At 39.8% G+C, this 27600-nt stretch overlaps 1 protein-coding gene and 1 pseudogene across 1 annotated transcript in view; both read left to right on the forward strand.

The window, feature by feature from the left end:
- The window catches only part of CUL4A (cullin 4A), a 60391-nt gene extending 47128 nt beyond the window's left edge, over positions 1-13263 (forward strand). The window contains exons 16-20 of the mRNA XM_049867189.1: positions 3071-3184; positions 4992-5097; positions 5279-5451; positions 10828-10980; positions 12157-13263. Of these exons, the coding sequence (XP_049723146.1) occupies positions 3071-3184; positions 4992-5097; positions 5279-5451; positions 10828-10980; positions 12157-12252 (642 nt within the window). The 3' untranslated portion in view covers positions 12253-13263. The remainder of the gene's footprint in view (positions 1-3070; positions 3185-4991; positions 5098-5278; positions 5452-10827; positions 10981-12156) is intronic.
- A 12220-nt stretch (positions 13264-25483) lies between these two features.
- Positions 25484-26012, forward strand: LOC126066394 (60S ribosomal protein L21-like; annotated as a pseudogene).
- The last annotated feature ends 1588 nt before the right edge of the window (positions 26013-27600 follow it).

The raw sequence follows: 27600 nt of genomic DNA on the forward strand, positions 1-27600 counted from the left end.
TGTGCCATGAGGAAATTATGTAACAATGAAAAAACCAGGTGTGGTCCCTGCCTATTTTTAGCTTAATGTCCAAAGTAAATAAATAACAAATTGAAATAAATTCTATGAAGGATAAGAACGGTAAGAGAGGCGTCTCAGAGAAAGCAGTTCTGAAAAAGGAGCTGGAATTGTTAGGGAGGTAGGTTACTAGGTCAGGCTGAGGAAACAACGTGAAAACCTGAGGTGAGATGGGAAGGTACATTCAGTAAAATGAAACAAGGTAGACTACAGAGAGCCAGGGGAGGGGGCACAAGACAGGCCAGTGAGGTCAGAGATCCCAGAAGAAAAGGGGCCTTGTAAAGCCACGTTAGAAATTTTACTCTTGTCTGTGGCCATACCACCTGCATGTGCCCGATATCGTGTGATCTTGGGAGCTAAGCAGGGTCAGGCCTCGGTAGTACTGGCATGGAAGGATTTTACTCTTTATGGTAAGAGTTTGGGGAAGCCATCCAGTGACATTAAGAAAGGAATAACCTGATTGCCCAGGGAAAGTGTATAGAGGGAGGAGAGTAAAGGGATGGAATATAGAACCCTGGCGAGTACCAGCATCTGTGGAGTGCGTGGGAAGACCAAGAAGAAAAAGGCTAAGGAGTAGAGAGATGGGGAAGCCCAAGAATTGAGTATCACAGACGTCAGGAAGGAAGAAGTCCTCAGTCAGCTGTTTGAAAAGCTATTGAGTGATCTAGCTACATGAAAATTGATGAGAGTCCATTACATTTACAACACAGAAGGCGTTGGTGACCTCCGATGTAGCAGTTTGGATACACATAGAAACCAGATGTGAATGGAGTGAAAAATGAAGGAGATATGGAAGAAATAGAAATATATGTAACAGCAAAGGGAAGCTCGAGAAAACATATAATGCAGAAGAAAAATTATATAAAAAGCTGTATCAGAGAAAGACAGTATTTAATCCGTAAAATAAGAATAGGTAGAAAGTTTGGAAGCTAAGAGAAAACCTCCTAGAAAGTAATAAAATTAATGCCTAGCCCATGTAGTAGTTTCTCTGTCAAGCACTAGTCTAGCTGCTTTACATCACAGCAGTCAGTACCCATTATACAGATCAGGAGATGGAAGCCCAGAAAAGTTAGATAACTGGCCCGAGGTCAGAGCTAGATAGTAGCAGAATGGAATTTGGACTTGGGCAGTCTGGATTCCGGATCTACACTCCTAACTATTGCACCATCCTGCCCCAAGGGAAACGCAAAGACAAAGGAAATAGGAGGGGAAGAAAGATAAAAATTGACGAATTTAAGTGATCCAGTAACATACACCAAACAGATGTCCCAGAAGTGAAGAATAGGGGGGAAAAAAAAAGGATGTTCAAAGATATAACACAAAAATAATCCCAGTTTTCAGATTTAAATGAAAAAAGTGACAACAAGGCGTATTACCAAATTTCAGAACATTGAAGATAAAGAGAAAATTCCAAAGAGTTGGGGGAAGCCGGTCAGCTGCAGATAGCTAGCATTTAGACTGGGGTCTGATTTCTCAGTAGCCCTGGAAGCTAGAACAGTCGTGGAGAAATCCAGTCCTCATCAAGAGAATGTCTAAACCTGAAAAACAAAACCAGCATGTCATTTAGAGATTTGGAGATAAATACCAGAAGAAACAGCTAAAAGAAATGGAAATAGTTGTCTCTTAAGAGTGGGACTGAAAGGGGTTGCGGGGGGGGTGAAGAGACGTGGGCTAGGCTGCTCTTTTACAGAAATTGCAGTACCGTTTGGCTTTAAAACTCTACATGTACATTTGATAGAATTTTTTAGTTTTTTGTTTTTAAAGAAAGGAACCCTATAATCAATCAGTAATTTAATAAATATGTAATCTTTTTTCTCCCAATGTGTGAATTGGAAATGAATTGAAGACAGGGGGTACAGACAGTATTTCTGGGGAGTTTGGCTGTGAAGGAGTGCAGAGAAAGGGGCTAATAGCTGGACCTGTATTCAGGAGAGGACAAGCAGCATCTTTCTGTGGAGGGTTGTCAGGTAAAGGAGTTTGCTGTTTTTGGACACTGTGCCACAGTTTAGGCCCTAAACTGTAGCTGATGGGTGGGGCAGTGAAGGAGTTGGGATTTTAGAGAGGCAAACAGGATGAATTGGGGAGGCGTGGAGGATGAGTGAAAGCAAGCAGCTAGTAGTCTATGTGTGGAAAGTGGTGATGGCCTGCACTAAGGAGAGGCGGGGCAGATTTTAAAGAGATTCACTAAATTCATTGTAAGACACATTTTCTTTCACGTTTGGACGTCTCTGGTTTTAGAATGCACTGACTGCCTTATTTTCTTAATGGTACATAAAATAATTGTATGCCTTACAGTCGATAGTGTCATGTGTTAATGGAAAGTAGATAAGAGTTGATGGCTATTTGTGGGCAAGAGAGAAAGATGGATAAACTAAGCATAAATGAAATTTCTGGCCTCACTGGAATGAAAAAATGAGATCATCCAGTGAAATCTGAAGATGGCCTGAGCAAGCTGCTGTGGACCTGCAGAGATGGTCTCTAACTTTAGGACAGCATCTCTCATTTTGCTAGCTAATCAAAAAACCAAACCAAACCCACTGCCATCGAGTCGATTCCGACTCATAGCGACCCTGTAGGACAGAGTAGAACTGCCCTGTAGAGTTTCCAAGGAGTGCCTGGCGGATTCGAACTGCCGACCTTTTGGTTAGCAGCCTTAGCACTTAACCACTACGCCACCAGGGTTTCCTTGCTAGCTAACAGTCTTCAGTGTATGTACTGACCGCTGACCATAGGGAGCCCAGGTGTGGGAATGTGGACTACTGCAGAATACAACCTGTCTTTACTGTTAAACAAATTCAAACATTATTCCACCTGTAATGGAAAATCCCAATGTCCTAGAATGGTAAACATTTTAAAAGGCAATAGAATTCAGAAAAATAACTGTTAAAATACAGAACCCATCTTTTCTTTCGGCTGCAAAACAAATGTTAAAACTTTGTAAATTATATGTGTGATTCTTTAGATGATAGTGTTTAGCATAATTAAGATTGTTGGGTTTTTTTATGATTCACAGATGATCAAACTTCAGGAAGTATTTAAGACATTTTATCTCGGAAAGCACAGTGGTCGAAAACTCCAATGGCAGACTACTTTGGGGCATGCTGTTTTGAAAGCAGAGTTCAAAGAAGTAAGTTCTTTGTCTGTTTCATTGTTTTTTTTTTTAATTTTTTTAAGTATGCTAGTAAATTTTTTTAAATTGGGATTGTATTTTGGTAGTAAAGAAAGGAAAAGATTGGTTCTGTATGATTGAGCACGGGCTTTTCTAAGTCAATAAAATTAATTTCCCTCGTAATTCTTTTATTAGTCAAAACACTGTCTAGAGATATTGGGGAAACTCATGTAAATACGTTCCTTTTAGTGTTTCCAAAACAGCTCACCTCCTTGGAAATTAAAGTTGATACTTGAATTCTAGAATTAAGAAGCAAGCAACTTAGCAAAATATATACACGATATTTGTAACAGTTAAAGGGTTAATAGTAAAAACCATGTGAGATCAGTATCCATGAAAACATGATTAAGCTTCTCTCCTCATCAAAGGATGCAAACAACAGTACGATAGGATGCCACTTTTTGACTACCAGATTGAAAAAAGCTAAAAAATTTTTTTTTAGATAGTAACTTCTGCTCACTGCTGAAAGGAGCAAACATGGTGATGAGCTTTATGAAGGGCATTTTAGCAAAATACATCCCAAAACCTTTCAAACCATGCATGCTTTGTCTTAGTAGTTCTAATTCTAGGAACTTACTTTAAGACATTTTCACAGATTAATAAATAAGAATATTTTTTGCAGTGCTGTTAGTAAGAGTGATAATTTTGAATCAAGGGGGGAGTACATATATCGATAAATGAGAAAAACATGTTACAAAATAGTATACAATATAGAGTCCCCTCATATTCTCATTTAACTTCAGTTTAGCATATAAAATTCAATTATGTCCACTAAGTAAAACCATAAAATTCATGTTTTACGTAGATACTATATATCTGTGCATTGCTTTGTAAATTATATACATACATTTTTATTGTATGCGTATTATTGCACGAGTTTATATACATAAAACTACACATTCTACTCCACAGTGTCATGAAATTTAATTTCAGTTACCTTCCATTTCAGCCTTATTCACTGACTTATAAGTGAACCTCTGCGTAATATGTACCAACAGCAGTGACTGAGCTCTCTCCGTTCATAGAGAAGGAAACACCAGAATTGGGATTGCAGCTATCTCTGGGCCGTTGCATTACTAGGTTAGGACCGGGGTACAGACGAAGTACCTTATCCTGCTACATTATCCCAGTATATGATTTCTTCATGCAGTCAGTTTCTCTTTAGGAAGAAATGAGTACTTTAAAAAGCAAAACTAGTTAGCATTTTCCCACGCATTAGTTTCGGTGTGTGTGTTCTAACTGTAAGCGGTGAAGCTCTGCAGCAGGGACTTCGTGAACAGACGGGGGACTGCTTGAGATACAAGCCTAAGTCTGTTTGAGTCGTGCACGTTACAGGAAGGTGGAAGGGGAAGCTGGGCTGAAAGGTTTACTGTCATTTATGTACTTAGTCCTTCGTTTAATAAGGTCGTGCCTTCTCTTAGTGTGTCCACTGAGAGAACTTCAGGAGGATTAAAAAAAAAAAAGGTTGAAGGAGCTATTAGGCTGTGTCGGGCATCAAACGATGGTTATTCTTTCTTGTTCAATGGTATTTACCAAGGAGCTTTTACTACTTAAAAATATTTCGAGAGAAGAATTTCTAAGTATAATCCCTAATGTTTGTATTGTTTTATAATCAATATCTTGATTTCTTCTTATTTGGTGGGTATTAATTTTTTACTCCCCTCACAGAAGGTTTGAGAACAAAAAAAGTCCTCTTACAATTTTTCAAAGATTGTATAAACACAGCTTCGAAAGTAATATATTAATTTTTTTTTTGTTTTTTAAGGGAAAGAAGGAGTTCCAAGTTTCCCTGTTCCAGACGTTAGTGCTTCTCATGTTCAATGAAGGGGATGAATTCAGTTTTGAAGAAATAAAAGTGGCTACTGGTATAGGTATGAAGAACCTCTAAATGAATGTATAGTTTTCAGGTGTCGGTATTTTCAACACATGTTCGTTTAAAGAGAAGACGTGGACTGGGTCTCCGCTGTCTTCACACTTTGTGATTTTTTGTCGGTTATTGTTCAGTGTGTTCCTTTAATACCGACCCTTGCCTGCAATTTTCTCCCGGTTCAGAGGACAGCGAACTACGCAGAACGTTACAGTCTCTGGCTTGTGGGAAAGCGCGTGTGCTGGTGAAAAGTCCAAAAGGGAAGGACGTCGAGGACGGAGACAAGTTCGTGTTTAATGGAGAGTTCAAGCACAAGTTGTTCAGAATAAAGATCAACCAGATTCAGATGAAGGAAACTGTATGTACCGACTTGACCTTAACTTACAGGGTGTTCGTCAGGGAGCCGCTCGTTCTTGTACTCGGCTTCCTGAGCGTTAGAGGTCTGGGGTGTATCTCTAACACACTCGGCTTCCTGAGCGTCAGAGGTCTGGGGCGTATCTCTAACACACTCGGCTTCCTGAGCGTTAGAGGTCTGGAGCATATTTCTAACATACCTAGTTTGAATACATAATGAGTTCACTTTAATGTAGCTTTCATTAACTCTTTATATTCACAATAGGAATGAAAATCAGAAAAATATTTAATAGTTATCATTCCTATTCACAAAAATAGCGTGTCGGATCTTCTTATATCAAATTCTGTTAACGTGGAGAGAACATGTAATTTCTCAAACCCAATTACTTTTTATTTTGCGCAGTACATTTCAGCAAGTCTGTGACCCTCAGCCTCAGGTAGAGATTCTGGAATGGAAGTTGTGGGGCCTCTGGAGTCAGTGGACCCACTGAAATTGTGTGTGTAATACTGTGTGTACAAATAGAGTGTCTCTAGTTTTGCTCAGGCTCTCAGAAGAATCTTACCCAGAATGGGTTATGAACCATACGCTCTAAGGCCGAAAGTGCAGAGGACTCTCGCAGTCCTAGGCTGCCATCACACTTACAGACAGGAGGCCCAGATGGCCCTCTGATAATAGTCACAGTCTGTAAAAGGGTGTCCAGCTGGCCCCATCTTGTACACGTACGTATCAGATCTAGATGGGAGCGAGTAGTAGCCTTGAGAAGGAGCGAGGTCAGCTCAAAACACAGCTGGAATTGATACGAAGTACTATCACAAATACTTTCTCCACCTCCACCAGTAGACGGTGGTCGCTTCACTTGTCCAGCTTTTACCTAGAAGTATTAAAATGAGCCTACTCAGAAAATACGTTCAGTTTACGTGAAGAAAAATCAAAAAGACCAATAAATATATAAAAGATGTTCACTCTTGTCAATTTTTTAAAATAATATTCCATTTTTTACCTGTCCACTTGGGAAAGGTTAAAAAGTTTGATAATATCTAGGGTTGACAAGTATGTGGGTAAACAGGCATCCTTTCTTTCTTTTTAAAATGAGAAATTTTGATTAGTACAACTTTTTTGGTGACAGTTGGACATCTCTGTTAAGATTTTAAATGCTCATATCCTTTGAAATTCCTTCATACTGTTAGGAATTTATAATAATTAAAGAGTGTAAAATTTAAGAGTTAAAATTCAGAAGTGGAAACTCATCTGTTTCCCCGAGAGATAAGCACTCTGACCACTTCTTTTGTAGTTGAATACCTGATGTGCTTATGTAATCGTAAAAAAGGGAGGGATCACTGTATTTTGTTCCTTATTTTGTAGTTGTATACCTGATGTGCTTATATAATCGTAAAAAGGGAGGGATCACTGTATTTTGTTCCTTCTTTTGTAGTTGTATACCTGATGTGCTTATATAATCGTAAAAAGGGAGGGATCACTGTATTTTGTTCCTTATTTTGTAGTTGTATACCTGATGTGCTTATATAATCGTAAAAAGGGAGGGATCACTGTATTTTGTTCCTTCTTTTGTAGTTGTATACCTGATGTGCTTATATAATCGTAAAAAGGGAGGGATCACTGTATTTTGTTCCTTATTTTGTAGTTGTATACCTGATGTGCTTATATAATCGTAAAAAGGGAGGGATCACTGTATTTTGTTCCTTATTTTTAGTATCACAGACCCCATTGCCCTTGTTGAAAGGTATGTAGGTTGTTTCCATCTTACGGCAATCAGAAATAAGGGTACGTTAAATATCCTGATACAAACAGTTTTGTGAACTTCATACTTATTAGATTGTTCCTTTAGTTTAAAATTCTGGCTCTGGAATTGCTGGGTAAAAACTACTTTTTTTAGTTTGACCACTCTTGGCCGAATTGAAGTCTGATGGATTTTACTAGATTACAACCCGAAATTTCATGAGCATGCTTTCTCTCACCTCCACCTGCCTTTTGCCCACACTATTCTGACAGGTACAAAAATAATTCATTGCAACTTTAATTTAAATTGCTTAGATTTCTAGTAAGATTGATCGTCTTTGTGCCAGTTAGTCATTTAGAAAAATTAATGTACCCTTTCTAGTCCTCAATTCCTCATCTTTTGAAATAGGCATAATACTGCCCCGAAGATTGTGAGGATTAAGTGACTAATGTTTGTAAAGCTCTTAGGCAAGCAGCTGTCAAGCAGTCAGTAAACGCGGCTGCTGCGGCCTGGTGGCTAACCATTTGTAATTTTCTCTTCTTCTAATTGCTTGTCCAAGTCATTGTTACATTTACTGGAATGTCTTTTTCTTATTAATCGGTAGATGTTATCTTCGTATTTCAAGAACACCCCTTGTCATTTATGGCAAGTCATTGTCTCCTCTTTTGTTGTTCTAAGAATTTTTTGTTTGCTTGTTTGTTTTCCCCGCGTGAAAATTCTTAAATATAGTCCTTTAAACGGACTGCAGGTTTAATTACCTCCATAAACCACTACAGTGAGGCCAAAAGAAATGGATGGTGCCCAGATACAAGCACAGAACATTTTGATCAAGGACCCGTCAGGTAGATCCTGATCTAAAGGAGGAAAAGTGTGGAACAGGATTTCAAACTCATACGGAAACCAGGCTTAACTACAGCCATTGAGACTGGGGGAGCCCTGAAACTAGTTCCCAGAAATAATTAAACCTTGAACCAGAACTGTCCCAGAAGCTATCGTTAAACTAAATGACAGTTTAGCCTAATTAATAAAAAAATGTTTGCCTTGAGCATAGCCCTCTTATAAAGGATTACTTATATAAACTTAATCCGACAACAGTTAACCTAAAGCACAGATGAGAACTTGAAGGGGCAGAGAGTCTAAATTAATGGTGATGAAGCAGTACGGATAGAGACAGTGAGAATGATGGCACAATGTGAACTGTCTAACCGTTGTTATTGAACAGCTCACGGAGAAGCTGTGAAGAGAGGTACATTGGGTTGTGTATGTTACCACCAAGAAGAAATAAAATATTTTTTTAAAAAAATCATGGAACTCACTTCTACCCAGATACACATGGGGTTGCCGTGAGTTGAAATTGAGTTGTTAGCTGCTCTTTTTTTTTTTTTTGCACTTAACCATGTTTAGCTGCAGAAAAATATATATATAAATATATGTATTTTTACATTTAACTGTGTTTCACTGCAAGTATATGTATACTTATATATATTTTAATATATACATATACTATATATTTTAATATATGCATATGTTCTATATGTATATAGTCCTTTATGGTTTCTGGCTTTAATGTCATGCCGAAGAAAGACCTTCTTCCCTTAGCCCAAAAATTTAAAATTAATAGTCTATATTATTTTTCTAGTAGTTTTTACATTTAAATCTTTGAGCAATATGGAAATTATTTTAGTATCAGAAAGCAACCTAACCTCCCCTCTCTATTTTAACACCAGATTGAAAATACCATCCTTTGGTAATTTATTTGAATTGTCACTTATCTATCAAATTAGTACATTATGGATCAGTTTCTCAATTCTGTTCTAAAAATTCTGTTGATTTATTTTCTAGCCATCACTCAGATTCTTACAATTGATATACCTGTTTGTACAAGTTTATTCTCCCAGTGAATTTTAGAATCATTTTATCATGTCTTTTCTTCCCACAAATAAGAAACTGATATTTTTATTCAGACTGCATGGAATTAACTTGCAGTTTTCACCTTAAATCTGTATTATCTTCCGATTCACTTAAATATATATATATATATATATATATATATATATAGTCAAATCTTTTCATCAGAGTTTTCTAGTTTTCTTCCAGTCTTGCACATTTCTTACTAAATAGTTACTACTAGCAAGTTACAAATTTTCATTCATTCAGCAAATATTTACTGAGCACCTGTGGTGGTCCAGGTCCTCTGCAAAGTGTGGGAAATTAAGCCATTAACAATAAGGAATAAGTCCCCACCTTGAAGTAGCTTTCAGTCGTGTCCAGAAGACAGATAGCAGACGATCACACATTGACTGACTTGTTACAGCTGAAGTCAATGTTATGATGGAAAGGTGCAGGAAAGCCTCACATAATACTGTGGATCGGGGCAGGCGTTCCCAAAGGAATGAGCTGAGCATTTTTCAAGAACTGAAAGGAAGGCCCGTGGCTGCAGGTTGCTGAGCCAGACTGAGGAGGCAGACACCAGCCAGATCATACAGAGACCAGTCAAGCTTATTAGTGATTTGGGAAAGCACTGAAGAGTTTTTAAGCAAGAAGGGCCAATGAAATACTGACCCCCTATAAGAGGGATCTATTTTCTTTATATTGTTAGCCAGTAAGTACCAGCGTGTACATATTAACACTGTTTGTCTTTGTGTATTTATCTTATATCTAGGTGCTTTACAGAACATTCATTAGCTCTGATGGTTTTTCAGTTGGTTTTCTTGGATTTTCCATGTCATTTGCAAACAATGATCATTTTCTTGCCCCACTTCAGTGTACCTCTTCAGTTTGCTCTCTCTTACATAGCTATAACCATTAAAATAATGTTTTTAAGGGGTAGCAGTGCTACTAGGCTTCCTCATCTTTTTTCTGACTAATTTTATCTCTTGTACGAGGAATATTAACCTTTTCTGGGGTCATGGATCCCTTTGAAAATCAGATGAATGCTATGGGTCTGCTCCCTTCCTGGAACATATTTCCCTTATGTACATGCACAGACCTCTCTCCCTGCCAAAAAAAAAGAAAACATGTTTTTTCGTATGTAACGCCCCATTAGGTTGCTGTTTGACATTAAACTGATAATTCTATTTACTAATGTTTCTGGTAACTGCTGTTTATCATGTTCAGATTCTTTCCTTTTTTTATTATTCCTGGTATGCTAAAGTTTGTTTTAAACCAGGAATAGAATTTGAATTTTATTATGACTTTGGCATCTATCAAGAAGATCGTACGATTTTTACCATAAAACTATTACTGTGATCATTTCAATTACATAATAGATTTTTTAATGTTAAGTTAAGCTGACATTTGTGGAATAAATCGTGATGGGTGTTACATTTTGCTTTGTTTACTATGCTGCTAGATTTAATTTACTAATGTCTGATACAGGGTTTTTGCAGCTTTTTTATAAAGGAAATATACTTACAAAAAGTCTTTCAAAAAAAAATTTTAAGTTTTGGTATTGGAGTTTTGCTCTTTTTGGAGAGCTGAGCTTTTACTAAAGCAAATAAATGCATAACAAAGCAGGATTCATCTGAAGTTCAGCTCTTCTTTGCATCAAAAGAAATTTTCTCATAAAACTCAATGAGATGAAATAATTAATGCTGAAACTGTATCTTTATACTTGGCTTTTTTTCCCCTTTTTTGTACAGGTTGAGGAACAAGTTAGCACCACTGAAAGAGTGTTTCAAGACAGACAATACCAGATTGATGCTGCTATAGTAAGAATAATGAAGATGAGAAAGACTCTTGGTCACAATCTTCTAGTTTCTGAACTGTATAATCAGCTGAAATTTCCAGTAAAGGTAAATGTATTAGCTTAATTAAGTTTACACACACACACACACACACACACACACACACACATACTGCCATTGGGTCGATTCCAACTCGTAGCAACCCTACAGGACAGAATAGAACTGCTCCATAGAGCTTCCAAGGAGCGCCCGATGGATTCGTACTGCCCTTGGTTAGCAACTGTAGCTCTTAAGCACTGCAATTAGTCTAAAACTTTGAAGGACTTATGGGAGTCCCATCTGACACTAGTAAGTATTTGATTCCTGTAGCCTTGAAAGGAGGTCTGTGCATACACAGTATTTTGCTCAGCTTACGGGACATGGCTGTGTATGTTACTCTTTCCTACCACAAGCCACAAGTGTTTTTCCACTTTACAAATGAAGACACCAAGCAGTTAAACAGTAGACTTCATGGTGAGACTAAATAGTGGCACCTAGCTCTTCTTTTACAGGTAATAGGTTTTTCACCCATATCTTATAAAATATATGACCTATCACAGAATAGAAGGTTGTGCTATTTGGAAAATAGACTGTATATTATATATCGTGTCGTGTGTGTGTATGATACAGGGAGACCCCTTGCTCATAAATTCCTATATACACATTTGCTTCTTAACACAGCGAAGTTGGCGGTAGCCTTCCTAGGCAGAGACAAGCAGTTAAGTATCATGTTATATATGGACTCATCAATTCAGTCATCTGTTTTTAGCAAAGGAGCACATGGAGTTTTTGATTATACTATATAAATATAACATATAGTAAATATATCAATTTATTTATATAATAAAATGTACTTAGGGAGAAATATTGTTTAAAAGGATGAAAGTTCTCCAATAAGACATTATCAGATATCCCTTGTAAAGAACAAATATTTGTTACATAATAGATCTACCATGTGATTGTAAATAATGATTTAATAGTGATTGTAAATAACGTATATACGTTTCACAGATTTCAAGTTTTCTGCAGAAAGCCTTGCTCTGACAAATTCACATGGAAACACTTTTGATCAAGATATAATATAATCTTTGTCTTTGAAGTAGGGAATTTTACTTTATTCATTTCATGATTATTTAAGTAATTATAATTATATCATTTGTCCTTGATGTATTATATTCTTCTATGTTTGTAAATTTAAAGTCAGTATAATTGGGATTTTGTGTGTGTTTTGTTTTTCCTTTGTAGCCTGGAGATTTGAAAAAGAGAATTGAATCTCTTATAGACAGAGACTATATGGAGAGAGATAAAGACAACCCAAATCAGTACCACTACGTGGCGTAACGAAGTCAGCAGACTATTTTCTTTTAGTCTGTGTTTCTTTTAAAACACTAGAATGTACCTTCAGAGGAATGAAACACATCTGTGCTGTTTCCAGGCCTTTCCGTGATTGAACCAGCTTGTGGATTACAAGGAAAGGAGATGATTCTAGGGTCATCCTTCAAGAGGCTTAAGGATTTTCAAATGGGATATGTATCTTTTTTCCCCTCCAGTTCTTCTTGTTCTTTTTGGCATGTAAAAGATTGCTGCTGCTCTGTGCAAAATAATTTTGAGATTGAACAAGAAGATAGTGGCTAAGAGAAGCTCCTTTATAAGGTCTTACTCTTGTGTCAAAAGCTGAAAGTTTGGTTTTTTTGTGTGTGATCATGAATGCACAATTACAAAGACCCTAAATGCTGCATTCTTTAGCTACAAAGATTACTTAGGTATTCCTGAAGACAAGGTATCTTAGTGGATGAACACTTAGATTGGAAATAGGAACCCTTAATTGGTGAACATTAGGAGGAAGCAGTCAGTGTTAAAAACTGGCTGATCAATTATGCAACCTAAATACTGGCATCTGTTTGTTTCATTTGTTTTCAGATAGTTTTAAACTTTGGTGACTGATTTTTTCATAAATCAGGTTTCTAGGTGAGATCTCTGATGTGCCAAAAGGACATTGTGTGTCTGATGTTTAATAGAGTGAGACTTTAACATGTTTATTTTGCCCGAGTTATTTGTAATTTTCTGTTGAAGGGTTTTGGGAGGTTAGTGTGTTTGTGTTTACCATTCTAAGATTGAGTCTAGCAGTGCCTGTTTTTTGCATTAGGGTAACTGCTGTTTGATTTTTTTTTTTTAATGGAAATATTTGTATTATTGCTATAATAAAGTTTGGTTTTCTTTTTACAGTATGCACAGGGACAGTAATTGTTCTATGTACTATACCACTGTAAAAGGTTTTATAGGAGACTTCAAAGTCTTGACATTGTGAAGCAGAAGTTATTTTGTCGAAAGATTAAAAGGATTTTGTTGGTATCTGGTTTCATGTTGTGTATGTATAAGTGAGGTTGAGCAGCAAAGTTGCAAGTTCAGTAGTGATGTTAGTATGGTAACTACGAAAAAGATACTTTTGTGGTAACATTTAAAAGTACTTCTTTATATTTTACAAAATAGCATGTTTCATTTTGATTAAAAACTACCAAAGGAATTTTGATCATGGTATGAGTATTTAAAGCAATATTTTCTGGAATATGCCAAGTTTATATAATTTGATTTTGTGAAAAAAATTCTCCCTTTTTGAAACGTGCGTGTTTAAAATATGACATCTTATGGGTTTCCATATTAAAATCTTCACTCTAAGTATCATTATTTCTATATTTGTAAATGTTCATTTGTGAGTTCTATAATAAGTGGTCTTTAAACGAACGCATAGATTTCTACTTATATTTTAAGTTCATTGTGTCTAGAGATTGTTAATATTGTAATTTAAGGTAGACTTACTTTGAGTAAAATTAGTTTACTTAGCCTTAAGAATACATTAATAAAATGTTGTGGTATGCAAAGTACACAGCCCTCATAACTCTTTAGTAACAATAATTCTTTGCTAAAACACCAAACAAAAAGAAACCAGAAGTAGGGAAATACCCGTCACCCTTTCATATGATTATTCTCTCCTGTTCATCTCTACTACAAACTACCAATTAGGAAGAAAATTGATCTTACTGACTTCATGATGATTAAGGGAAGTGCATTTTAACATTCTATTCGTCTGTATCCATGCTCTTATTTATCAGTATCATTTAATGTTTTGTTATAGTTAAAGGTTAAACTGGTAAAACAAATAGTACAGAGAAAACAATTAAAAAGCTAAAGGCATTTAGACAAGAAAAAGAAGCTATAAAATTGCACAGGAGGAGAAAATTATTTGCAGATCAGATGATTTTATACCTGGAAAGTTTAAGAGTAGCAAATGAAAAAAAAAAAATCAAGTTAATTACATACAAAATTAACAGAAGTCAGTAAGTAGCCTTCCTGTATGTATACAACCTGTTACAAAATATAATGGAAGATCCTTTTTTCTATAGCAACAAAAAAGAAAAAAGACCCAGTAACAGAAAAATGTATCAGAAGAATTTTAAAATTAAGAATACAAAGAAGACCTGAATAAATGGAAGGTACACACTATTCTTACATGTATCATAAGATGTCAAACCTCCCTTGCTTTATAAATTTAATTAGAACCCAAATAGATAAGCAGATTCCAAGGTTCAAATTAAAAAGCAGTTTGCAAAATATTCAGAAATTGCTTTAAAATATATCATAAGGCTATGTCTTGGTTATCTACTGCTGCTATAACAAATACCACAAGTGGATGGCTTTAACAAACAAGCATTTATTCTCACAGTTTGGGAGGTTAGAATCCTGGATTCTGGGTGCCAGCTCTAGGGGAAGGCTTTCTCTGTCAGCTCTGGGGGAAGGTCCTTGTCGTAAGTCTTCCCCCAGAGCTGACAGACAAAAAGCCTTGCCCTGGCGCTGGCACCCTGAATTTGGACTTGTAGCTTCCTAAACCATGAGAGGACAAATTTCTCTATGTTAAAGCCATCCACTTGTGGTATTTCTGTTATAGCAGCACTAGATAACTAAGACAGAGTTTTTGGTACCAGGAGTGGGGTGCTGCTCTAACAGACATCTACAATGTGGGAGTGGTTTTGGAATTGAATAATGGATAGAGGCTGAGTTTTAAAGTGCCTAATAGTGAAAGCCTAGATTGCCTTGAAGAGGCTGTTGATGGAATTATGGACATCAAAACAATTCTGGCGAGGGCTCGGGAGGAAGTGAGGAAAGCTGTAACACCGGAGATGGGGCAGACAGTGAGAAGCAGCAGCAGAGAAATTGCAGCAGCAGAACCAGGAGACTGGTGTGGGAGCAGACCCATGGAACAAGAGACCTGAGAGCCTTCGGGCAGGAGGCTTCCTGGTGGAGTGGGGTGCCTCCGGGCACTTACAGGTAGAGCTAGGCTTGCTGACCCACAGAGTGAGAGAGCTGAGTGCCTTCCTGCCAAGGTTTACTGGCAGAGTGGGGTGCCTCCAGGCACTTAAACTGGTAGAGCTAAAGAGCTTTGTAACACTTCCCAACTGGGCTAGCCCCAGGGGCTGAGAAACCAAGGAAATAAGAAGCAGAAGCTGAAGAGACAAGAAGCATGGGAAGCAGAGCTGCCTTGGTCTCACAAGGTAGGGTCACTACCTCTAGGGTCTCAAAGGGTGGGACCACAGCCTGCCACATTTCAAAGAGTCAGATCTTCACCATTTTGGTTCCAGAGTGTGGGGCTGCCATGCCCAAGGGGCAGAAGAATGGGGCCTCCCAGGTTCAAGGGAGTGGGAGTGCCACTCAGATGGACTAGGATAATGGGGTTGCCCAAATCTGAGGGAGGAGAGTTGCTGTCCCAGTGGGCCTGGAAGATGGAACTGAAGCCCAGGGCCAAGGGGCCTCTCCACCCAGAATCCAGAGTGTGGCCATTACCCAGAGACTGGAGTGCAGGCCATTGCCTAGATGGTCTCAGAATTATTTTCAAGCCTCGAGAGCTCATGTAATGTGTTCTGCTGACTTGGTGCCTGTTATCCCTTCTTTCCCTCCAATTTCGCCCATTGGTAATGGAAATGTCTACCTTGTGCCTGCTCCACCATTGTACTTTGGAAACGATGAAGAGAAATTTTGCCCCAGGATGGAATTTGCACTTGGAATTGATCTAAGACTTTAGGGATAATGTGATGGGGTGAATGTGTTTTACATGTGGTAAGGACATGAATTTTGGGAGGCCAAAGGGTGGAATGTTATGGATTGAACTGTGTCCCCAAAAATGTGTGTCAACTTGGCTAGGCCATGATTCCCAGTATTGTGTGGTTGTCCTCCATTTTGTGATGTGTTTATCCTATGGTTAAGTGCTAAGGCTGCTAACCAAAGGGTTGGCAGTTCAAATCTGCCAGGCACTCCTTGGAAACTCTATGGGGCAGTTCTGCTCTGTCCTATAGGGTTGCTATGACTCAGAATCGACTCGACAGCACTGGGTTTGGTTTTGGTTTGGTTGTAAATCCTAATCATTTATAAGGATCAGCACAAAGCTGGTTCTTATGAGGCAGAGGTTAAAGATGTCCCAGATGTCGAGCTTCTCCAAACTGCTGTGCCACTCCATCATCTCTAACACCAACTACTCCCTCTCCCCTCGGTACTCACCTTCCCATCTTTGGGTTCCCTAAATCACTGCAATGTCTCACAGAACTCATGAACTGTATAAAGGAAGTGGCTCACGCAGTTGTGGAGGCTGGTAAGTCCCAAATCCGTGGGTCAGGCATTGGCTTCTCCCAACCTACATGGCTGCAGGGGCTGATGAACCCAAACTGGCAGTTCAGACCACAGACGCACAAGGCTGCGGAAGCTGGTGAATCAGGTCAGACAATAGTCTGACGGCCCATGGGACTATGTAGGCTGGCGAATCCCAGAGTCTGCAGGTCAGACAGCAGGCCTCTGGTTCAAGTCCCAAGAACTAGAGGTCAATTGATCACTAACTGGCTGCGGGATCCAGATGCAGAGAGAGAGAGCGCCTCACCAGGACACAAACATGCATCTTAGATGCAGTCCACAAGGGTGGGACTTGAGTCACGCCCTCCTGCAAGGCTGGGACCCAAGACACACCCTACACCAATCCTGCCTCATCAACATGTAGAAGTCAGGATCCACAACACACAAAATGGAGGACAACCACACAATACTGGGAATCGTGGCCTAGCCAAGTTGGCACAGAACCCCAACCATCACAGGTTCCGTATACCTTACTGCGTAGTACCACTCAATCGTGTGTGAGTCACAGACCGTGGCTGGAAGGGCCATATTAGGTGGTAATTCGTTACACTGTACCTAACTTCTGATGTTAATTAGCAGGATTAAAAGCAGTTATGTTAATGAGGCAGGACTCAATCCACAGGATTAAGTTTTATCTTGAGTCAGTCTCTTGAGATACAAGAGGGAAGAGAGCAGAGGGACTTCATTACCACCAAGCAAGGAGAGCCAGGAATGGAGTATAGCCCTTGGACCCAGAAGCTCCTAGACCAGGGCAAGATTGATGACAAGGACCTTCCCCCAGAGCTGACAGAGGGAAAGCCTTCCCCTGGAGCTGGCACCTTGAATTTGGACCTCTAGCCTCCTAGACTGTGAGAGAATAAAGTTCTGTTTGATAAAGCTATCCACTTGTATTTCTGTTACAGCGTGCTGGATGACTAAGACAGGTTGCATTTCTGCATATTTGCAAGTATTTGGGAATCGTCCTGCAGAGGTGGCTTAACGGGCAGAGGAAAGTCCTCTATAGGAGAGTGATTGGGATAGAGAGTACAGGCAGAGGACATGGTGGGGTATTTTTTCTAGTCATGTTCAGCTGTTTGGTTGCAGGTAAAGAGTAGGCAGGAAGTGGGAAATAGGCAAGGATTTCACCAAGGCTGGGGTTCTGTTGTTAGAGAGGGGTAAGGTGGTTGAGTGTGTATGCAAGGGGGTGATCAGTTATACTGAACCATGGAATGAATCTAAGCCAGGAATGAAGAGATGCGAGGATGTGAATGGATGGAGGTAACGTACAAGGAAAAAGTGGTAAATGGGCTGAAGCTCACTGCAGGATCGAAGAGTTGTTGGAGTTAGGATATTAAAGGGAATGTGTAGGAAATATAGGAGGTGGTGACAGAAGTACACACTTAAAATTGAAAGGAGGAGACACAGTTAATGGCAATTACAAATCTAGGGTAATATGGGAGTGTGTAACTGAAGTAGGGTCAAGGACAAGATCATGGAAACTGAAGGGAATAAACCTAGAGGACAAGGTGTCATCCACGTGGATATTGAAATAATAATGATGACAGGCCCTAAAACCTGCAAGTGATAGAAATCATAGGGTCTGAAGGTGATGGCAACATGGAAAGAAGAGTGGTACAGTCCCTTGGTGTGTAATTCAAAGAAGCTGGTTTTTTTAAGGAGTCGGGAGAAACAATGCCCTGGAGGTGGCAATGAGTAGAAAACGGAACCCCTATTCTATCTCCAGCCTCAGTATTGATGAAATATGGAAGAGAAAACAGCCACCACTTGATAGACTGCAAAGAGAGCAGGGTCCCCAGGGGACAGGTTTTGGTTACATGAAGGAGGTGACCAACTGTTAGGAGTGCAACTTTTTCGCTACTGATGTTTCTTTCCATGTGAGGGAGCTCTGCTGGTATGACATTTCCTGGTCTCCCTCCAAAGGGGAGACGTATTTATGGTAATCTGATTGGTGAGTGTAAAAATAGCATGGGAGCAGTGTCTGACCTCCTGTAACTTCACGAGGGGGAAGGAGAATCAAGATCAACAGCCCAAGGCTGATTCCTATGAGGTGGAGGTCAGATATGCCTCCTCTCTCCGCCCTCTTTACCAATTCTGACACCAACCATCCCTCCCATGGCTCTCTCTACTTCTCTGCTGGGTTCGATAATTCAGTGCAATGGCCACACAGAACTCACAGAAAATATTCACGATTATGGGGTGTATTAGGGAAGTAACAGTTACAATTCGAGCTAAGGAACACTCAGGACACAATTCTTCTATGAGGATAGCCTCTTCCCAGCTGTGCTCACTGGCACGCCTCTTTCAGGCTTTTGGTCTCTGCCTAAAGGCACTCAGCTTTCTGTCTCCATGGGCCAGGAAGCCCATCACGCCTGCTGTCTCCTGCTGCCGGGTCTTGCTGCCTTTGGTGCTATATAGTTCTTCCTCTGTCTCTTGGTTCCGGGAGCTTCTCAGCACAGGGATCCCGGGTCCAAAGGACATGCTGGCTCCCAGTAGTTCTTCCTTGGTCATGGGGGGGATCTTCTCTTCCCCACCTCTGGGATGGCTGACCTCAAGCCCAGTGTTTTGGCAAAACTGACTAATCCCTTTTGTGGGAGACAATTACCATCTCAGTAGAGTCCCACTCAGTCACTTGGGTGGGAGTTAAAAGACCATGGCTAGAAAGGCCACACAAAAGTGACCCATCACACTGCAGTGAGTTTGGAAAAAGAAACAAGATATGTGTGCCCCAGCCTCTTTCTACTTGGAGTAGGCCTGCCTGCAGAGAGCACAGGTTCTAGTCTTCTCCGTGTTAAAAACTGTATAAGCACTGACCCCTGTGTAGGTAGGCCTGGGATGATCCAGAACTACCTGTGGCTGAATCTTTAGGTCTACCTAACACAGAAGTGGAAACCCTGGTGGCATAGTGGTTAAGTGCTACAGATGCTAACCAAAAGGTCTGCAGTTCAAATCCACCAGGCACTCCTTGGAAACTCTATGAGGCAGCTCTACTCTGCTCTATAGGGTCGCAATGAGTCGGAATTCGCAACAGGCAATGGGTTAATATAGAAGTAGTTTATATCTATGGCATATAATTTGATTATTAATTTCATTAGGAATAACAATGGTAATTTGATCTCTGTCCATCTTATTCTTTTATTTATTTATTTAGAACTTAGGCAGGGAAGAAGAGTGCTTTTTATCAGGAATATTCGGTGAAAACGTTTGAGATGTAAAGAAAGGGCTCAATTTCCAACAGATTGTGAGTTCCAGAAAGATCTATAAAAAGGACTTGGGCTTTGGAAAGAGGTGGGTGTCATGGATTGAATTGTGTCCCCCCAAAATATGTGTCAACTTGGTTAGGTCATGATTCCCAGTATTGTGTAGTTGTCCTCCATTTTGTGATTGTTGTAATTTTCCTGTGTTATAAATTCTAATCTCTGCCTGTGGTTAATGAGGCAAGATTAAATTGTGTTAAAAAGGATTAGGGTGGGTTGTAACACCCTTACCCTGGTCACATCCCTCATCTAATGTAAAGGGAGTTTCCCTGGGGTGTGCCCTCCACCACCTTTTATCTCTCAAGAGATAAAAGGAAAAGGGAGCGAGCAGAGTAGGGGGTGAGAGGGTACCTCATACCACCAAGAAAGCAGTGCCAGGAGCAGAATACGTCCTTTGGACCTGGGGTTCCTGCACGGAGAAGCTCCTAGACTAGGGGAAGATTGATGACAAGGACCTTCCTCCAGAGGCAGCAGAGAAAGCCTTCCCCTGGAGCTGATGCCCTGAATTTGGACTTCTAGCCTACTGGACTGTGAGAGAATAAAATGCTGTTTGTTAAAGCCATCCACTTGTGGTTTCTGTTACAGCAGCACTAGGTGACTAAGAATTTGGTACCGAGAATGGGGTGCTGCTCCAGCAGATACCTAAAATGTGGAAGTGCTTTTGAAACTGTGAATGGATGGAGGACTCAGAAGGAAGTGAGGAGTACTGCTTACACCAGAGATGACGTAGATGGTGAGAAGCAGCAGCAGAGAACTAGCAGCAGCAGAACCAGGAGACCAGCTCAAGACTGCGCTGGAACCGACTCACGGAGCAGAAAATCTAAGTGCCTTCCAGCGGAAGTTTACTGGCAGAGCAGGGTGCCTCCAGGCACTTATCAGTGGAGCTACAGAACTTTGGAAAACTTGCCCCAGCAGGCCAGATGTGAGCGTGAGGCCCGAGGGCCAAGACGCCCAGGAATCAGGAAGCAGAAGCTGAAGAGACAAGGAACACAAGAAGCCAAGCTGGCTCAGTCGCAAAAGGTATGGCCATGACCTCTGGGGTTTCAAAGAGTGGAGTCATGGCCTCTGGTGTTTCCAAGGGTGGAGTCACCACTCAGATGGACTAGGAAGGAGAATGGTGCACCTAAAGCCAAGGGAGCAGAGTTGCCGTCCCACTGGGCCTGGAAGGCAAAACTGAAGCCCAGGACCAAGGGGTCTCCACACAGAATCCAGAGACTGTGGCCAATACCTAGAGTCTGGAGGGCAGGGCTATTGTGTAAATGGTCTCAGAGAACAGGGGATTATTTTCAAAGCCTTGAGGGCTAATGTAATGTGTTCTGCTGACTTGCTTGGTGCCTATTATGCCTTCTTCCCCTCCAATTTCTCCCATTTGTAATGGAAATGTCTAGCTTGTGCCTGTTCTACCATTGTACCTTTGGAAATACAAACTTGTGTTCTAATTTCACAGATGAAGAGGAATTTTTTGGATTTCCGTCTTGGAGTTGATTTCAGGCTTTTGCTTTGATATGATGGGGTGAATGTGTTTTACATGTGGCAAGGACATGAATTTGGGGGGGGCCAAAGGGTGGAGCATCTTGGATTGAATTGTGTCGCCCCAAAATTTGTGTCAACTTGGTTTTAGGCCATGATTCCCAGTATTGTGTGGTTTCCTCTATTTTGTGATTGTTGTAATTTTCCTGTGTTATAAATCCTAAACTCTGCCTGTGACTAATGAGGCAAGATTAGATTATGTTAAAGAGGATTAGGGTGGAATGTAACACCCTTACCCTGGTCATATCCCTGACCCAATGTAGTTTCCCTGGGATGTACCCTGCACCACCTTTTCTCTCTCAAGAGATAAAAGGAAAGGGAAGCGAGCAGAAGGGGCAGACCTCATACCATCAAGAAAGCAGCACCAGGAGCAGAATGCATCCTTTGGACCTGGGTTCCTGCATGGAGAAGCTCCTAGACCAGGGGAAGATTGATGACAAGAACCTTCTTCCAGAGCCAACATAGAAAGCCTTCCTCTAGAGCTGATGCCCTGAATTTGGATTTCTACCCTACTTTTTTTAGACTGTTAGAGAATAAATTTCTGTTTGTTAAAGCCATCCATTAGTGGTATTTCTGTTAGAGCAGCACTAGATGACTAAGACAGTGGGAAACTGTGTCACGTGGGAAGAGAGGACTGGCAATGATGTAGGACATGGAGTGTTGGGTTTTTTGTAAAGAGATGTAAAGCATAATGAGATTAGACCCTTTGATCTTTTATGAGAAGTGGATCTTCAGTTGTAATGTGGAATAGTCTCTCAGGTAAATGTAAATGTATATATTAAAATTTTAAATGTCCATACCCTTTGACCCAGTAAATTCCATTTCTAGGCAATTATCCCACCATATACTAACACTCATGTGTAATGACTTATGTAAAAACGTCCTCATTCTAGTACTGTAATAGCACAGATAGAAGAAAGAATCCTGAATGTGCATCAGTGGGGGATTCATTAAGTGGTTTTACATTTATACATACATTGTTACCATGATGTTACCTCTATGCAGCTTACAAAATGAGATCTGTATATTGATAAACCAAACCAAACTCATTGCCATCGAGCCAATTTTAGCAACCCTATAGGACAGAGTAGAACTGCCCCACAGCGTTTCCCAGGAGCACCTGGTGGATTCAAACTGCCAACCTTTTGGTTAGCAGCCTAACTCTTAACCACTGCGTCACCTATATATCGATAGGAAGTGAATTTCAAGATATGATGTGAGAAGATAAAGGTATAGGGCAGTGTTGTAGTGCTACCACTGTGTGTGTGTGTGTGTGTATAAACTCATTGCCGTCAAGTCAATTCCAACTCATAGTGACCCTATAGGACTGAGTAGAACTGCCCCATAGGGTTTCCAAGGAGCAGCTGGTGAATTCATTCTGCCAACCTTTTGGTTAGCAGCTGAGCTTTTAACCACTGCCACCAGGTCTCCATATATAGATACACACAGACATATATGTAGATATATATCTAATTGAACAGAATAATAACAGTTGTCTCTTCAAAAATGGGGTTCTGAAAGGCTGGGAGCAGTAGTAAAAATTTCCTTGCATACCTTTTGTGTAGTTTTTTAATATTACACCAAATCAATGTTTTTAAATAAAATTGGTTATTATAAGTTATTCAGAAAAACAAAATGGCTCCACAAAATCCTTACAATAAAAAACAAGAATCACTCAACCCCAAGTAATCCCACTTCCCTTCTCACCTCTTCCTCCCAACCTAGGCAATTGTATTATTTTTAGTTTTTTAATGGATTACCTCTATATCATATATGTTACATATAATATCTATAAGTAATATATTGAAACCACCATTTCTTGATCCGTGAACTTACCCAGTTTCTCAAGGATACCTATTATCTAAACAAGAAATTAGCGCTTATACTTTCCCCATGACTTCTCTCCCTTTTTTCTCCCAAGTTTTGACAGCCCTGTCATTACTTTTATGTTTTTATATTTACGTTCACGGGTAAAATTTTCCATGCTTTGTCTGCAAGTTGAAAACTTATAAATGGCATTTATAATTCACCCTGAACCAAGTAGCATGCCTGAGCCCAAAAAGAATGAAATGTAATTCCATACCTGCACATCTCAACGGTGAATATTCTGATGAGCAGAGATAAATGAACTACCTTTTTTTACACTCCATCAAGTGCTCAAAAATCACGTTATATTTTAAGTTGCTTCATATTTAGACTATAGCTTTCTTGCCCAGCTTTTCGTTTTCTCGAGAGTTTTTAATTGATGTTATTGTTTACAAGGAGCCCTGGTGGCACAGTGATTAAGAGCTTGCCTGCTAACCAAAAGGTCAGAATTGACTCCACGGCAATGATTTTTTGTTTTTATTGTTGACAAAAGAAACACATACCTTTGTCTTATGACTAAGATCATCAAGCTTCTTACTACACTATTTGCATGAATTCGTTTCTTGAATACGTTTTTCCCAGAACCCTCTGATGTTGTTTTAATTTGGACCATTGGCTTTCTAGGCCTGCTGCATAGGTATGACTTTGGAATCCCTTCTCATCACATTGCAGTTTAGGTCCACTCCTTGGGTCCCAGTCTTCTTTGTTGTTTTAATTTATTTTACTGAAGGAGATCCTCAAATTTTTTTTTTTTTTTCTGAAGGAATGGATGAGAGACAAACTTTCTGAATCCTTGGTTGAATGTTTTATTTTGCTTTTGTGCTTAATTAATAGTATGGACTGCACATAAAGTTCTAGGTTCAGAAGAGTTTTCTCTGATAACTTGGAAGGTATTGCTCTGCTCTGTAGTCTTCTTGTTTCCAGCTCTAAAGTTGGATGCCATTTTGCAAATAATCTGTCTTTCTTGAAACTTTTGAAGTCTTCTATCGTTGAAGTTTTGATGTTTCACAAGAATGGGTCTAGGTGCAAGCCCTCTTTCATTTGTCCTACTAGGTACTCGGCGAGCCTTCTTAATCAGAAGATTTATGCTTTCCTTTTGTTCTAGGAACTTTTCTTCAATTATTTCCTACGTTATATCCTCCCCTCCAACTTCTTTGCTTTCACTTTCTTTAAAAGTAATTTTTTTTAAAAAGCAAATAGGCCAGAAGGTCTTATAATGGAAAGTAAATCCATGGCCTCTCACAGTGTCCTCTCCATTTCTGTTTCTGTTGGCAGTTTTCCTAGTGATGGCTTGTATATCAAATAACCGTTCCTGGTTTTCTGATAGTTTTAATGGTAGAATGTTTTTATTTTATGGCTACAATTATCTTCTTGAAACTTTCTGAGAACACTAATTCAAATTTTTATAGTTCTTTTCTCTTCCTTCTTGTCTAAGGCAGGGTTGGAAAACTCTGTCTGTAGAGGGCCAGATATGGTCACTGTCCCATAATCTTTGTCTTTTTTTCTCCCCCTCAAACACATTAAATATATAAAAACCATTCTGAACCCCCTCCCCACCACATAGATGAGGGGGGCTGCTGTAACTAGAGAAGGTGTTTGGGATCTTTTATATCAAAAAAGCAAAACATGAAAAAGAAATCAAGGGAATCCCACTCTATACTGTCCAGTCACATGCGAGCTTTCCTGGACCCCATGACAGTCTGCTTTGTACTGAGTGGAAATAAACTCAAAGCTACCAGAAAAGAAAAATTTCTTAGTTTACTTACTGTACCAAAATAGGCTGCAGGCCAGATTTTGCAGACAGGACGTAATTTGCCAAACCCTGCTCTGGAGTCAGTTGGTTTGCTTGCTCATATTGGTTCCTAGTTCCCCAGCATCAACCTGATCTTATGTCTTTGGTGCGCATGTACTCCTTCCTTATTTCTGCATTTTGTTAATGCCAACTTATCCTTAAAAATTAAGTTCACATGTCATCTTCTGGAAGACTTACTCATCCTCCATCCCAATTTAGCTTAGAGACCCTTCTTAACTTCTGTGCTTCTTACTCATCTCACAGCTCTTACCATACTGTTTTGTAATTTTGGGTTCCATTAAGACTTCTTAAGTAGAGTGCAAAAGTTTTTAGGACACAATTTTATAACTGAATCTGCAGTGCCTAGCACACAATAGACACTCAGTAAAAGTTGATGAATGAATGAATGAAAAGGAACCAGCTTTCGGCCAGAACGACCATCTTGCAGTAATTCGCTAAAATGACGAACACAAAGGGGAAGAGAAGAACCACCCGCCATATGTTTTCTAGGCCTTTTAGAAAACATGGAGTTGTTCCTTTGGCCACATCCACATGAATCTACAAGAAGGGTGATGTTGTAGACATCCAGAGAGTGGGCACTGTTCAAAAAGGAATGCCCCACAAGTGTTACCATGGCAAAACTGGAAGAGTCTACAATGTTACCCAGCATGCTGCTGGCACTTTGTGAACAAACAAGGGCAAGATCCTTGCCAACAGAATTCATGTGCATACTGAGCACATGAAGCACTCTAAAAGCCAAGATGGCTTCTGAAACACATGAAGGAAAATGATCAGAAAAAGAAGGAAGCCAAAGAGAAAGGTACCAGGGTTCAACTGAAGTGCCAGCCTGCTCCACCTCGAGAAGCACACTTTGTGAGAACCCATGGGCCTGAGTGCTGGAGCCTATTCCCTATGAATTCATGGAGAAAACAGGTGTAAAACAAAGAGGCCTGCGATGTAAACATGTTATGTCCTTGATTTCGTAGTATTTACATCACAATTTGTTTCTTAATTTTTTTAAGTGTCTTTTCTATTAAAATTTGGTGTTTGCTGGAAAAAAAAAGAAAAGGAACCAGTAGAAGAAATGAATAGGAATTACATAAGAATAAAGAAAAATATGGATGGAATAGAAACCAAGGAAGAAGGGAGTTTTAAGGAGGAAGTGGTAAAGTGCAATGAGATTGGGAAATGTGTACACACTGTGGTAACTAGGGCCATTGCAGTTTGTGGGCTGGGGAAGGACACAGGCAGACAGTGATGACAGCTTGAGTCAGAGGCAGAGACCAGGGAGAGGGTCTTCTGAACAGATCAAAGTTGAGCAAATTTATACACTGGGAGAAGGGGACTACATAAAGAGGGAAAGAGGAAAAAGTCGAAGATGCAGAAAAGAGTAACTGATGAATCAGTTTTCTAGAATAGGTCAGAGTAAAATCAAAGTCCAAGTATATGTATCCATAGGTGTGTGTGAGGTAGGCAATGCCGATGCCTAAGACAGGATGTCATACGTAATGTGAAAATGGACATACATAAATTTGATGCAAGCAGATAAAAAGCTTAGGAGATTTTAAAAGGATCTCTATCACGAAAGGTCTAGGAATCAAAGTCAACTGCCAAGTAAAGTGAAAAAAATTTTGCATCTTAAAATGAAGCCTACTTTTCAAAAACAGAATTAGCAACCATTTCAAGGCACTGGACTCAGTAGGAAGCCCTGGTGAGACAGTGGTTAAGAGCCCAGCTGCTAACCAAAAGGTCGGCAGTTGGAATCCACCAGCAGCTCCTTGGAAACCCTATGGGGCAGTTGTACTCTGTCCTACAGAGTCACTGTGAGTTGCAGTCAACTCAGTGGTAATGGGTTTAGTTTTCTGGTTTTGACTCAGTAGAGTCCAACCTTTAACACTGGTTAAAGGTCGGAACTTTGAAATCAGATGGCCCAGAGGTCAAATACTGGCTCTGTCACTGTTTGGGTGCCCTTGAGCAAATTATTTAAACTCTCTAAACATTGGTTTTCTCATCTTTTAAGAGGAGATAACAATCCTAGTTACTTCATGGGGTCGTTCTGCATTAATACATATGAAGCTGCGTATAGCATATACCGTATACCCAATAAAAGTGAACTAATACTGTTATGGGTTGAACTGTGTTCCCTGAAAATATGAGCTGGAATCCTAACCGCTGTACCTGTGGGTGTAATCCCTTTTGAGAATGGGAGGGGGTTCTTTTTTATGTTAATGTGGTCATATCGGTGTAGGGTGTATCCTAACCCTAATCCCTTCTGGCATATAAAAAAGGTTAGATCAGACACACGGGAAGGCACAAATGGGGGTATGAGGGGAGACAGATGCCATGTGAAGATCACCAAGGAACCTAGCAACACTGAGGATACAGAAGCTTAAAGAGACAAGGATCTTCACGCAGAGCCAGCAGAACTTTCCCCTAACCCATGAACTGAAACAAAAACTGACAATGCAGAACTCCATATGCAGTGAAAATATTCTTCCTAAATGAAGGCAAAATAAAGACCTTTTCAGACAAACAAAAATGAAAAGAATTTGTTTCCAACAGACCTATAGTAAT

The sequence above is a fragment of the Elephas maximus genome, chromosome 23 (genome assembly GCF_024166365.1).
Source record: "Elephas maximus indicus isolate mEleMax1 chromosome 23, mEleMax1 primary haplotype, whole genome shotgun sequence".
NCBI classification, from domain to species: Eukaryota; Metazoa; Chordata; class Mammalia; order Proboscidea; family Elephantidae; genus Elephas; species Elephas maximus.